The following is a 15,703-nucleotide window of genomic DNA, read 5'->3' as shown; positions in this document are numbered from 1 at the left end:
AATCCTGACTAATGCGTGCTGGCAGCATGCAAACTCGAAAGGATTTAGTACAGTAATAAAATGAGCGACCTGGGGAAGTTGAAGCCTGAGGTTGGTTTTCTTCGGGAGACAAAGCTGTAGAAAGATGCTCAGAGAGCTCTGGGGTTCGGACAGGAGATGGTGGCTCTTTCAGGCTGGGTTCAGGTGTGGGTACTGGTGTTGGCACTGCTGTCACCTCCTGCAATATTAGCAAGTGGCAAATATCATCACCATTGTAGTCAAATAAGAAAGTTTAAAACAAATTTTAAAGCTAGGGTCTTTAACAATTTCGGTTGAAACACAAAATTGTGGGTTACATAACCTTCAACTTATTAATCATTATTATAAGCTCACCTTTTAAATAGCGGTAGGGTAAGGAGACACTGGTTGTTTATATACTGGCTCAATAATATGATTAGCCAAAACAATGCCGTAAGGGGCATGCCGTAGTGTGGACGCGTGTGTCATCGCAACAATGATGTACAAATGTTATGTTTTAGCTCTTTAAAATGAGGGATTCATATGCAGATCAACATTCACGACAAGAAATGTCTGCAAACTGGAATGAAGCAGAGATCGGGGAGCTCAAAAAAAAAAATTCACACAGAAGCTGGGATCATTCACCAGCATACTAGAACGGCACGTCACATAGTCTTATCATAAACAAAAATGCACGCGGGTGGTTTCTGGAGAGATATAATGGATATAATGGATAATAAGCAAACTTTAGACGCTACGGAGAAAAAAAACTCCCAAGCAGGACTTTAAGAATGTCACGGGTTTTTACAGGATTATCACAGTATGTGTGTGAACGCATGTACAGATTCCGGAAAATCATTGGCAGTGTGAATGAACCATGATCCCGACAAATCCTGGGTGCATTTTACGTAATGTCTGTGTGAAAGGGCTTTAGATAGATAGACAGACAGACAGACAGACAGGCAGGCAGACAGACAGATTAACAGATAGATGGATAGACAGATAGATGGACAAACAAACAGACAGACGGACAGACAGACAGAATGACAGACATAGATAGATAGACAGACAGACAGACAAATAGATGGATAGACAAACAGGCTGACAGATAAAACGATAGAATAACAGACAGACAGACAGATAAAACTATAGAAGGATTTATAGATAGAACAATTGACAAATAAAACAATAAACAGACAGACAGATAGATAGACAGATGGTTGGATAGACAGACAGACAGACAGACAGATAGACAGATGGATAGATAGACAGACAGACATATAGATAGATAGACAGATGATGGATAGACAGATAGATAAAATGATAGAACGATAGACAGACATAATTATAGAAAGAAAGATAGATAGACAGATAGATAAAACCTTAAAATGATAGAAAGACAGACAGACAAACAGATAGATGAACAAACAAACAGACAGACAGAATAAAAGACATAGACAGACAAATAGATGGATAGACAGACAGGCAGACAGATAAAATGATAGAATAACAGACAGACAGACAGACAAAACTATAGAAGGATTAATAGATAGAACAATTGACAAATGAAACAATAAACAGACAGACAGATAGATAGACAGATGGATAGATAGACATACAGACAGACAGACAGACAGATAGACATATAGATATATAGACAGATGATGGATAGACAGATAGACACACAGAATGATAGATAGACAGATAGATAAAATGATAGAACGATAGACAGACAGAATTATAGAAAGAAAGATAGATAGACAGATAGATAAAACCTTAAAATGATAGAAAGACAGACAGACAAACAGATAGATGAACAAACAAACAAAAAGAAAGAATAAAAGACATATAAATACATAGATAGATAGATAGATAGATAGACAGACGAACAGATGGATAGACAGACAGACGAACAGATGGATAGACAGACAGACAGACAGATAAAACAATGGAAGGATTAATAGAACAATTGACAGACAGACATAACGACAAACAGACAGAACGACAGACAGAACCACAGACAGACAGAATGATATAAAGAAAGATAGATAGACAGACAGATAGAAAAAAACATATAATGATAGAAAGACAGACAGACAGACAGACAAACAAACAGATAGATGAGTAGACAGATAGATGTACAAACAAACAGACAGACAGACAGAATGAAAGACAGATAGATAGATAGATAGATAGATAGATAGATAGATAGATAGATAGATAGATAGATAGATAGATAGATAGATAGATAGATAGATAGATAGATAGATAGGCAGACGGATAAAACGATAGAAGGATTCATAGATAGAACAATTGACAGACAGAATGATAGAAAGACAGATAGATAGACAGATACTGTAGATAAAACCATAGAATGGTAGATAGAAAGACAGACAACCAGACTCATTGGTTACTTGATAGTGTGCGTCTGCAGTACCTCCTGATCGTGTGCTTGCTGTGTTTGAGCGGGGACAACGGGTACTCTTTCGGTCTCTCTCTGTCCCAGCATTAGAGCAACGGTTTCAGTCAGCACCTCATTTACACACTGCCGTATGAGTTCAGAGTCCACAGGTACACCTGCATCCACAAACAACTGCACACCGGCACCTCCGGCTGTCTCCACTATCACACAATACAAAGACAGAAGAATTTATTACGGTGTACATGGAGTAAGAATTGACTGACGTATGATAATAACGCAACATGATTACAGTTAACACAATTAACAGTGCATGCATCTAAACAATTCTGCTTGCACTGAATGCCCATGTAATTTCAGTCTTTAAAATGCCCTATTTTTATTGTCAGTTACACAACTCCATTTTTACATCAAGTCAGTATACTATAAAGGGACCAAACGCTTAATAATATATACATTCAAATCAAAACTGTATTATGCATAAAATGGCATGTCGACATTAGCCATTTCAACAATATTTAGAAGAAATGCATTTGCCAGCAAAGTAATTTCAAACTTTGCCCCTCAAGCAAACTACTCTGTTATTCATGCACCCGTAAGCATTTTGGGCCGGTGCTATTAAAAAGCTAATATACAGAACTGACATTCTTGGCAGGGGTCCTGCTGTATTGTAAGGCCAAGGCTACGCTCAAACTCAAATTCAGTTCCTCTACACGAGGAAGAGTCAGGGCAGTCTGTGAATATGCTGACAACAGTTTGCTCGCGGCAGACTCGTAACCTCCTCTGCATATTTGATACATCATTGATCTTTCTATTAAACGAAAGCGAGAATTAATGAGGCAGGACCTCCACGCCGGCTGAGCAGAAGTGACGCGATGCAGACAGCAATGTAGTGGAGGAGGCTGATGACAACCCATCTCACTTTAATTGGGAAATACAAACTCGCCGTGTGCTGACAGTCCTGACAAACGTGCAGCTCACATCAGACTGCACAGTGAATCAAGTTATGAGACCGGAACGTGGTGCAGCTTCACCACCTTCGCTGTTTTATGTCAGGTGTTATTAATTGTGTTGTTGATTTTTAACATTGTTCAGACATGCCGATATAATGGTGAGGATATATAACCATTTTACACTGCTTAACATGCAAGATTTCAAATGTGACTGCAAACACTACAGCAGTACAGTGGCAAGTCATAATATATAGTATGATACAAGGGCAAGACAAAGTTTGACCTAGATGAAGATCAGATCACATTTTATGACAAATTTATTCCGAAAACCATGCAATTTCAAAAGGTTCACATACTTTTATATACAGTGTCAAGAAAAAACACCTGCACACCTATCTATTGTATTGGGCCGTATGACTGTATAGCAACATTAAGATGAATTGTGTTCTTGTTTTGCTAATGTTTTGTTACATTTACACATTTGGCAGAGCTGCTGACATATGCATTATGCATATGTGTTTTCCCTCAGATCAAACCTATGACCTTTTGCAATGCTTTACCAATTGTAAGCATTTAGCTTTTATCCAAAAATGCTCATGTAAATGTGAGCTACATGACCCTAATAGTCATATTTATTTTATATTGACACTAACATGATCATTTTTGTAAACTGGAGGGTCTGTGCATTTTTAGCATGCAAGAAATAAATGATTTAGGTTTAAATAGCTCACCTATGTCTGATGTCACACTATTCTCATGCTCTGATTGGCTGGCTGGATCAACCTGGGCAGGATGAGGAAACATTCCAGTAATCATTCTGGCCATGAGCTGCTGCTCCACCCTGTAAGACAAATGGCAACAAATTGTTTACTGTACCTGTTATAACACAATAATAATAGCTTGCTACTGTATGCTTTTTTTTGGATTTACTTAAAGGGCTCATATTATGCCAAGTTTTACAAGATGGAATATAAGTCTCAGGTGTGCTTTGAATGTGTATGTGAAGTTTCATCTCAAAATACCCCACAGATCATTTATTTTAGCATGTCCAAAATGCCCCTATTTGAATGGGAGCAAAAAAGCGCTGTTTTCATGTGTGTACCTTTAAATGCAAATGAGCTCCCTTATCAACAGACAGTGAGTGCTTTTATTTAAAAAACATATTTAAAAAAGCTATTGGGTAAAATTAACCAGTCAGTCAGTGGTTGTGGGTGGGGCTTTATCAGTGTGATGTCACATTAACAAGAGAATCAAAACAGCATGTCTAACGAGACTGCTTTAATTTTTTTTTTTTGGGGGGGGGGGTTGAAAAAGAAAGAGAGGGTGGATTTTTTCATTGTAGGGTTTCATTGTAAGCCCAAACACCTTGTTAAAGTGGATTTTCACAATATGTGCCCTTTAAATCACAGCTGCCCGCTGGTTTTATAGTGCATGATTCATCCGAATACTTTTATTTAAAGAATAAAAATGTTATCAAAATATCATAGTATTCTCTGTATCAAAAACAACTTTGCTGCTGATGTTACAAGGCAACTGGGCAGGGACATACAATATTAACCAATAATATCAAAGCCTTTATGTTTTAACCACTCCTAATCCAATCAAATATTGGTTAATACAATCAAAAGTCCCATCCTAATGTCATGACATCACATTACAAAGTAAAACCCAGCTAATGTCATTTTTTGTGATAAAACATCCTACGTAATGTAAAGAACATTCAGTGGTAATATAATCTTTATATATATATTTAATATTGAGTAGGGTCATGTCAAAGATTAAAATCAATGTGAAGTTATTGAGTAAAATCAAACTTTGAGGCTTCTAATCTCATCCTAAGATGGTCATAACCGTAAAGCAGATTCACTGAATGATATTTGTACAGTCTCACCAATCCACAAGTCTGTTTTCTAGAGTTTCTCTCTGTTGGATGGTGTTGAGTATGGGCTCTGTGAGCGATGTAGGCCGAGGAGGTTGAGGAGGAAACGCTGGACCGTGATACAGAGCAGCAGGAGGGGACGGCAGTCCGTTCAGCTCTACAGGAGAGTCTGGAACTCCAACATGTGTTTCCTGAAATCAACAACATGAGATCTCAGCAGTTTTACATACATCTGCCAACAAACTACCTTCTGCAAAAAAGGATTCACTGGAATTGCACAAATATCCTTGACAGCTCGCTGGATCATACACTTAAAAATTAACACAAAATGACAGCAGTAATGTCAAACATATGTTATTTCTCAGGAGCTGTAGAGAAGAAGGACGTTTGTCTTATATAATTTCACCTCTGGTTTTGCAGGCCAGCTTTGAATATTTTAGTCACTGGTTTGGATAATATTCAGATGTCTTTGGCCCGGGCTGAGGAAGGTCTGTGTAAGAAGCGATTAACTCATTTCTAGTGGCCCGGCGCCAGAGAAGGAGAGAGAAAACATTCTGCCAGCCGGGCGCTGAGCCGACTGAGGTTTATGGCTTCATCTGAGTAGGCCCGGCCAAAACCGAAGCTCTAGAGACTAAGGGGAGTGAAATTTAGGAGCTGCCAATGATCCAAGTCTGCGATCCAAAAGAGAATAAAAGAGCGAGATCACCAGGGTTTGCTCTAAAGTAGCTGTGGCCTTTATTTGGTTGTTGGGAAAACTCAAAGTGGGTAAAAAAACACGCCAGTTCTCATCGAGAATTCACAAACTTAACTTAATTACAGGCAATTTTTGTGCAAATTACTTGAATTTTTATTGGACTCATTACTGACCTTAACTGGCGTGCAATAACACCATGCATAAAGACCAAAAATTTTTTTTTTTTATTAAAATCACATTCCTACCCAAAACAGGACATGTAAGATTTTTTTTAGAAAAAGTGAGTTATGTTTGTCTGTGTGGTTATGGTTTATTTAAAGGATTAGTCCATTTTCTAAAAAAAAATCCAGATAATTTACTCCAAAATGTTGAAGTCTTTCTTTGTCCAATCAAGAAGAAATTATGTTTTTTGAGGAAAACATTCCAGGATGTTTCTTATTTTAATGGACTTTAATGGACCCCAACACGTAACAGTTTTAATGCAGTTTAAAATTGCAGTTTCAAAGGACTCTAAATGATCTCAAACGAGACATTAGGGTCTTATCTAGCGAAACGATTGTCATTTATGGCAAGAAAAAAAAATGCACTTTTAAACCACAACTTCTCGTCTTCCTCCAGCTGTGTGACAAGCCAGCGCAACCTCACGTAATACGTCAAGAGGTCAAATGTGAAACTACGCCCCAGTGTTTACAAGTGATGAGAAAGAGGACCGTTCCGACATTGTTGTATCTTAAATGATACTAATTAATGTCTTTGTATCAGTTTATTGTTTAAAATGGTCCGCAAATGTGCGTTTCATGTATGTAACACGTGACCTTTCCACATCATTACGCAATTACGTGAGGTCGCGCTGGATCGTCAGACATCCGGAGGAAGAAGAGAAGTTGTGGTTTAAAAGTGCATTTTTTTTCTTGCCAAAAATGACAGTCGTTTCACTAGATAAGACCCTTATGCCTCGTTTGAGATCGTTTAAAGTCCTTTGAAACTGCAATTTTAAACTGCATTAAAACTGTTAAGTGTTGGGGTCCATTAAAGTCCATTAAAATGAGAAAAATCCTGGAATGTTTTCTTCAAAAAACATCATTTCTTCTCGACTGAACAAAATAATATTTTGGATGACATGGTGGTGAGTAAATTATTGAATTTATTTAGTAATATTTTTTTTCTTAAGAAATTGACTAATCCTTTAAACTCCCAACTCTACATATAGCAGAGTAACTGTTATTTGAATAGTAATGGTATTCGATTAGAAAAAGTAATTTCAAGCTGAGAAAGTCCAGTGTTTGGTTTACTTAATGTTTAATAATGAATTAACAAAAAGTATAAATGCCCACTATATAAATATGATTTCAAGGAACTGTTTAAAGGCGGGGTGCATAATTTTTAAAAAACACTAAGGAAAAGGGAGTCGGGCCGACTACCAAAACACACGTGTACCCAATCAGTAGTAAGGGGCGTGTCTACTAACCAACATCGTTGCCTGGGTTGCGTATGTGTGGGGCGGGTCTATCAAATGAAGGTCCAGATTCTATTGGGGTAGGAACGTGTTTGTTTAGGTGATTTCAAATGTCAACATCGGCTTTCAGAGATCGTGCACCCCGCCTTTAAATGCATAAAGTCATCATGAAACGAAAGTAGTGATTGTCTTATTTTTTCCTGTCCTAACGTATATTCGAGTGAAACAGCTTCTGAAATGAAAAAAGGTAGGGCGGGACTTGAATATTGAAAACTGATTGGATCATTGGAAGTTGGGTCATGTTGCTAAATTGCTAATCCTCGCAATATTTTCCAGGGCCCTGCCCTCGAGTCATTCCTCGTGACCGGAAGTAAAGCAAGATATTAGCATTTTTTTATAAAGATTATAAGGGCATTAAATAAATAATGTCCACAAATAAGTATAATAAATATTCTAATAAAATTAAGTTTTTAATTTCAATTTCAAGACGACTTTAAAGCTGCAATCCATAACTTTTGCCTCTATATCGCCATCTCTGTTTAAAACATAAAAATGCAGGTTACTTTACATAACTTATCTTGACCTACATGGTTTAAAGACATCAAAAATGAACTTTCCTGAAAAATTTCAATATGACAGCATATTGTGAAACGGGGTATGGTTAGACGGTTTATGCATTTGCTCAATACTTTGTTATTTAATGTTAACACTGTTTTAAATTACAAATTTAAAATTGACTAAAATCTGAGTATGGCAGCCCAGAATTAAGCAAAATACAAAAAAATACATACATACTCTTTATTCTAATACCAAAGCTTTTTAAACAACAAATAGCTTTTCTTCAGAAACTAAATAATATTGTTAATATATTTAGCTCATATTCTCTGTTAACCAAAAATCAGCTGATATCTCGATGGTTGTGGTGTGCTGTTGTAACCAAAAGGGGGCACTGTGGAACAGCTCATGTTATTGGTGAGCAAACCCCTCCATCGATTCATTATTCTCATTAGAAAAACTCTTTTCCCCAGCAAAAGCCTGTGAGAACAACACCGACTTGCCTTCCTCTTTTCCTCCGCCTCCCGCTTAATGACTGCTATGCTATTTCGGTGCAAACTGATGCCTTGCCCTTGTACGACCGTGCGGTCCAATCGGCCTAATGCCCAATACGCCGAGCGTCCTGTGCAGCTTGTTAGCGGTAAATATAAGGGGCTTATGGCTTCATGTCAATGGTTGAGTGCGTCGTGACATGAGCAGAATTGCAAACTAGCGTCGCTGCGAACGCATGTGCGATACGCACCACACCCCTTCGATATCAATCCACCAAAAGGCCAATTTAGCGCGCGGTCTAATTGGATTTTTTTTCCGGCCTGTGCAATGTTCTGAGCAGAATGAAATTTTAAACTCTCATTCATTCTCTGGTCTTTGTTAATTAAAGCAAGCGATGTTCTCCTTCACCCATTGGCTCTGAAAATCTCATTATTGGAGTTGTTGATGGCGATATTTTCGAGTGGGAGGGATGTGGAGAACGAGTAAATGCAAATCGGAAGGATGCAGGAATCGTCAAGCAGGCCGAAAAACCCTCCGGGCGGGTCGACATCGGGCTATGAAATGACCTTTACGCTGAGAGATGGAGAGTGTGTGGGTCGTGACTCGCTGAAATGTGTTTTTAATTGAATGTACCTGGCTGATGTCGGCTACTTCCAAGAAATTGGTTCCAGGAAAGACATTTTCCTCCTCATCTTCATGAGTGTGTCCTTCCTCCGCGGCCTGTAGGGCGGTGATACAGGGACAAAGGTTAAGAAGCTATGCAACAACAGCAAATTTAAAAAATGTGTTAATAGCTGGGGAGATTAGAAACGTGTCCGTGTATATGACAGTAATAAGAAAAGGGAGACAGGAATGCTAGAACGGAAGATTATCGGCAGCTTTGACACCTAAATGACATTGGTTTGTGTAAAAAAATTGTATTATTTCAGGGTGAACTGTTCCATAACAAAACGCCCGTCTCATCAACCAATGTCAGGCCTCTAATCCCATTACAGAAGGGATGAGGCGTCCTTAAAGGACATCCCTATGAAGACACATCTATAAACTGTTACGGAGGCGATTATGAGTCTTAGCATAGAAGAAAAGGTAAAAATCACGCGTCAGTTCCCCAGGTCTTTGTCTCACACAGCTAAACCTCGTTTCTATGGTAACCGAGAGAATCGAATGAGACGTGAGCGTGCTGCGAATGAGAGACAGATAGTGTTATACGTGTTGCATTAGACTGTACTGTCATTGCATTTTCTGTTAAAAAGCAACCAATTCAACGTAAAACTGTATTGTGACCCATATTACAATATACAGTAGCAGAATCTGTGTGCATGATGTGTCTCCATAAAATAAATCATGATGTATTTTGCAACATTGGCTGACTGTATGCTATCCGTGTCTTATGCGTACTGCATGCATCGGATCTGCGGTAACGTACAGGACTGCAGCAAATGCGCACAATATTATTTACTATTCTGCTCACACAGTCGCACGATCACACCTGCATGCACAAATGTTCATTTATATCTGCACACGTTCAAAGAGAGAGGTTATTTTGCCTCTAGATTTTAAACAATACATAGCTTAACTACACCAAAAGTGAACCGTAACTCTCGAATGTAAAAGAAAGTGATGTTACATATTTAAGGGTTTTTGAGTATAATTTTCAGGTCCTGGGAAAGACGTGAATGCTATTTAAAATTCAAAGCTGTATTTGTGGTGTTGTGAGACTGCATCTGTAAATGCGTATATATGTACTGCGGATGTCTTGGGCCGTGTGTTTGTGAGTATGTGGGTAGCGGCTGCGGTCTGCCTGCCTGATGAGTCATGGGCATTAACCGGCCAGAGAAAGTGATAGATTTAGCCGTGCAGTCATAGTGCCGCAGGCTGGCAGAGCACAACACCTCCGCTGTGCTGCAATGGGGTGATGATCAAACACACACACAAATACAGATAAACACACATGCACGCGTTTGTGTATTTCATACTTCATGCACGATGTAAACATCTCCCTTAACCATTGTAAAATCACTGGTCTTGAGTGGTTTATATGGTTTTGTTAATAAATAAATAAATAAGTATTCATTATGTTAACTATAGACTGTTTACAGTTGCAAAACAAAAATATGGTGCAATAATATGAAAACCGATGTGTGGTCACAGCTGTGCATATATCATCTATTGTACAATAGTAGGGCAACCTGATAATCGGAAACGGATGTAATATCGCAATGCACATATCGCAATGGTTTGCGATAACTAAATGATGTAAATACTTTAAAAAGTTATGCATAGTAATAAAAATTTTACAGTAGGGACATAATAGTGCTTAACAGAAGCAACATTGGCCTTGCAGCACACACAGCATTTAAATTCAGTTGTCACTTCACTTTGCCCTTAATCCTTATCTGTACACACACACTTCAGTAATTTACGACACTGACAACCGCATTCTACAACCGGATTCTAACTGGGGTTTCACACCAGATGTTCAACGATTTGCGCGAGTAGATTACATACAAAGTAAATGCAAAGACGCAATCAGACTCATCCTCGCGTGGGGCGATGTGAATGAAGCGATAGGGGCGTCGCATTTGCCGCAAAAACACGCGCTATTCGCCTCAAACGCGTCTTCTTCGCCCAAGTTGAAAATATTCAACTCGACTGAAAAATTTGCATGACTTGAAGTTAAAGTAACACTAAAGAGTTTTTTTTACCTTAAAATAACGTTTCCAAAAAAGTTTCAGTCGTTCATCCACTCGAAACAGGGTGAACGGCACTTTCACATTCGCTTTGCAGCCCTCTATCGGCCAAAACCGCAGTAAAGAAGTTTCCAACTGTCGGGTCGCGGTCCTGTAGTTCGAGTGAAAACTACAAAAACTTGCTTTACGGCAGACCTTCAATCCAAACAGAGCCAGCTTTGCTGCAGTAGGCTAAATTATTTACAACAGTGGTAATGGACAATTCCGCTTCCTACCTGTAGGGGGAGCAAAGAGCAAAAACTATTTAGTGTTGCTTTAAATCCCGCGAGTAATCTAGAGCGAGTAAGACAATGCCCCGCGTTTGGTGTGTACGTAGCATAACTCCAGCAAAATGCAAGTGGTGACAACCGCATTTAAAGAAACTCTGCATAGTGTTTACATAACCGAACTGAACAACTAGTTGTTAATGAAATATTTAAACATGCATCATGGACATGACAGGTTTCTCTTCTGGAAAAAATAGATGCCTAGAAAGTCTTCTGGATGCACGGTGAAAAAAATAACTAGCTTTGCCAGATCTTGCACGTAAAATACAGCGAATAAGATAAAAATAAATCCAAATGCTTTACCTTAAAGGTCAAAATATTGGGACCGGCAGCTTCACACTTAAATAACAAAAAAAACTTGATCGCTTTGTGAGCCATAAACGTTTAAGCGCCACAACGTAATGTAAGTACAAAAAAGACGAGGACCTGGCAACACTGCGAGACATCATTTGTCTGTGGAGCAGCTCTCAAATGCGTACAACACACAACGCCAAGACCGAAGTTTCTTGTAATATTATTTTGGTCAAAGCTGTGAATGATAAGCACCCGAGACGGCAAAACGTTGCTATGGTTATCTCTGTGTCAATCATTTTTGGGACCGAGTCTTGTTCCGTACAGCCATGGAATGCTCATTTAGGGGATTCACTACCGCATGCGGGTGTCAGTACCGAAAGTTTGCAGTGTGTAAGAGGTCATTGTTGCCTAGACCAGGGGTCCCCAGAGGTCCCCCAGAAAATTTCAAGAGAAAAATACAACACAAAAAGAGTAAAAACCGACTTTAAAGCCAACTATTTTAGTTTGTAAACAATTTGCTATATCTGTATATCACAATTACTATTTATTAACACAGTCTAACTTTTTATTTAAAGAATATATGGATAGATATTTTATGAAATGGGGTTCCTTGCTAAAGGTTCATCATATGTGGGGGTCCCTGCTATCATAAAGTTTGAAAAACCCTGGCCTAGACGACATTTTGATTCCTAACTATAACTTAAAATATAGCTCTTTCTTGCCTTTCAGTTTACTAAATCACTTAATTCAATAATTGAGTACACCGTCCCTAAACTCCACCCTCTCGCAGAGAGTTGAGGGTAATATTAAGCATTAACTCTTTCTCTGCCGTTGACGATTAAGAGAAAAGGCTTCCCTGCCAATGACGAGTTTTTCCGGCAATCCGTATTTCTGCTATTATCCATCAGGTGGCACTCTTACCCAACTTATAAAACCCGAAAGTATTCCTTAGGGCAAACAGTTCAAATCTGTGTATGTTTTGAGGATCGCTCTGAATCTGATCTCTAACAAAAGTCCTTCAAAAAAAATGCAATTTTTGCATTTTTGAAGAAACCTTCCCATAATTAAGAGGTGATAAAAAGAGACTAATGAAGGTACGATAAACATTATTTTTTTAAGCAGAGGGTCTGTTCTTTCATTTGATATATTGCATGTTTATATATTTAAAGAAGCATTAAACCTTTGTGAAAATCATAAAAAATGCTGGCGCTGGCTGCAACTTTTTTTTAAACACTGGCGGGGAAAGAGTTAAGGGGTCACACACCGGACAAGCTTCTTACATAATGACACGTCTTTAAAATTCGAACACATTATTTTCTTTGAGTGTATGCACATTGGGGGTGCCTGTCCACCACGGCGCGCAACCTGACGTGATGCAACGATGTGCGACCCCTTAAAAGTGTGCATGGACCTGCACTTCAAAATTTACTATGTCAATTACTAGTACGGATAAAAGGCGAATTGGGACACAGGGTTAGTCTACTATTAGCACTATTATGCTATTACGTAGAATCCTACAACTTTTATTCACTAGCTCATCTTAACAAAATTAATATTTAATAAAGGTTGAACCAAAGTAGATGTTAAATATATGAACTGCAAATGTTAAATATAAAACAATTATGTCCCCAACCTTGATACAGATTATATTTTTCGAAATGTATCAACTGACTTCGATGTAAATGTGAAAGAGACAGGTCTACGGTTATTTCCAGACAACTGTAACGATGACTATGATGCTAACACCGGCAGGCAGAGCACAGAGCGTCTTTGTCCTCCCAAACGCTTGCTCAGAATCCTCAAACGTACTGACACAAAACCAATGAAGCTGCATCTGTTGCCTAGCAACCAGATGTGAACGGCTGAGGTCGAGATCGGAGGAGTGAGAGCAAAATCGCTGCCGGCAAAGTCCCCTCTGAATCATTATGCATTCAGCCCCACGCACACGGAGAAACACACACACCTCATCCATCTTCATCCGCTCGAGCGGCTTCTGAGAGCAAAAGCGAACGCGCGCTCACGCACACAACTCGGCAAAAATCAATGGAAGCGCAATGAGAAAAGCGAACCCTGAACAAAACTGGCCCTTATAGAAGTACAGCATGCTGGAGTACTGCCAAAGTCTAATGGTATAATATCCATCCATTCTCTGAACGGAGCCAAGACCAGCTGGTGTATGAATACCATCAGAGGTCCTCTGGCCATGGACTGCACATACAAATGTTCACGTCAGAGCACATTGTGGATGTAGCATCAATCTCAAAGAAAGATTACTCGTATTCATCCATAAAAAATAAACAAAAAGCAAGCAGTTTTTGGTTTCACTAAAGCAAAAACATATTGAAAAAGGGAAAGTAGCAACGACAACCAATCATCTGGAAGCATGCTAATCGTTGGTGATCATTTCCGTCTGTTGGATACATAATGACTTTATGGTTATGAAACCTATAATGTGATACTTTCATTTGCAATAATATGAAGTCTGCTATTTCTACTGTGTGTTGTTTATGATTTAAGAGGTTTTACATCGATGGTGGGTGGAGGAAGGATGGTTTCAGCTGGGATGAACGGCGTAGGGGAAGCCGGTCTGCCGCACAGAGCGCTCTCAATGTTCACACCAGGCTGGACCTGGACAACAAATGACGAACAAATGCAATTTTTAAATCTTGGAAACAATCCTGTGTTTAAATACTGATGTTATTATTACAAAAGCAATAAAAATGTTCTCACCTGTATTTCGAGCTGCGGGGTCCGTTTCTTCGGTTCTGACGTGACCTCCAGTAATATCGTGTTGGGCTTCCGAACAACAGAAGTTGGCTTAGGTTCAGGGACGGTTATAGGAGGAAAAGAAGTTGTTACAATTGGGGGTTTGTCTCTGATGGTTATCATTGAAGGCATTGGGGTCTGGCCGTCCACTCTGGGTTTACCTATAGAGAGATGAACAGAGAAGTGTAGAGAGTAACAATTTGTGGGCTATAACTGAAAAGAAAATACCAACGTTTTCAATATTTTACTATGTTCTTACCTCAACTTAGATTAATTAATACATTCCTATCTTTTTTCAATGCGTGCACTTTTATTCTTTGTACAGCGCTTTTTGAATGTGTTAGCATTTAGCCTAGCCCCATTCATTCCTATGGCTCCAAACTAAATTTTTATTTTGTGCCACCATACTTACTCGTGTAACTACTCATGTAACAGTCTTTAAATAGGGAAAACATGGAAGTGTTTGGTGGCTTCTAAATTCATCCCTGTTTGGATCCTAAGGAATGAATGGGGCTAGGCTAAATGCTAACACAGTCATGATGCGCTGTACAAAGATTAAAAGTGCATGCATTGAAAAAAAAATAGGTATGTATTAATTTGTCTAAGCTGAGGTAAGAACATAGTAAAATATTGAAAAACTGTGGTGTTTTCCTTGAAAGGATAAACGTTCGAAATTACGCAATAGGCAATGCAAGAGCTGTCAACATAAAGTAATGCTCATAAAGACATTTATTCCTGTTTACTGCAGGTTTAGGACAGAAACATACTCAACTTCAGTATACAAATACTGACATGTATGTCTGGCACTGCACTGCAACCACACTGCCACAACATTAAACATTATATACAAATCAAAATAATACATTACACACAAAAATGCTGGGATGTTTCAACCCATGGTTGTGTAAAATACAGACAACCCAACCATGGTTTGGGTTCAATTAACCTAGAAAATGTCAATACTGTATTTGACCCAATTATTGGTTAAAACAACACAGCACTTTCTTTTTAGAGTGTAATAAAACAAAATAAATTAAACAAAATTCTATAAGAATAAATGAAGAGTTTCATTGCAAAACGAGATAAATCAATTTTTTTTTACATTTTTATCAAAATATATTTACTATTATATTATCATGTTATTATTTTGTTTTATGGTGCTACTTAGCTGTATCTTTTAAG

The 15,703-nt window shown here is 38.5% G+C and overlaps 1 protein-coding gene across 4 annotated transcripts in view; it reads right to left on the bottom strand.

The window, feature by feature from the left end:
- kiaa0586 (KIAA0586 ortholog) overlaps positions 1-15,703 on the bottom strand; it is a 152,139-nt gene that overhangs the window by 45,433 nt on the left and 91,003 nt on the right. For all 4 annotated transcript variants that reach the window (XM_065253671.1, XM_065253670.1, XM_065253672.1 and 1 more), the window contains exons 18-24: positions 14,486-14,682; positions 14,282-14,383; positions 9,079-9,165; positions 5,261-5,439; positions 4,101-4,210; positions 2,435-2,619; positions 70-217 (exon numbers count right to left, since the gene is read on the bottom strand). In XM_065253671.1, coding sequence (XP_065109743.1) covers positions 70-217; positions 2,435-2,619; positions 4,101-4,210; positions 5,261-5,439; positions 9,079-9,165; positions 14,282-14,383; positions 14,486-14,682 — 1,008 coding nt within the window. The remainder of the gene's footprint in view (positions 1-69; positions 218-2,434; positions 2,620-4,100; positions 4,211-5,260; positions 5,440-9,078; positions 9,166-14,281; positions 14,384-14,485; positions 14,683-15,703) is intronic.

This window comes from Paramisgurnus dabryanus, chromosome 17 (assembly GCF_030506205.2).
Source record: "Paramisgurnus dabryanus chromosome 17, PD_genome_1.1, whole genome shotgun sequence".
Taxonomy (NCBI): Eukaryota; Metazoa; Chordata; class Actinopteri; order Cypriniformes; family Cobitidae; genus Paramisgurnus; species Paramisgurnus dabryanus.
Note: the sequence above shows the minus strand (reverse complement) of the source record. Positions and strands in the feature narration are given on the sequence as shown.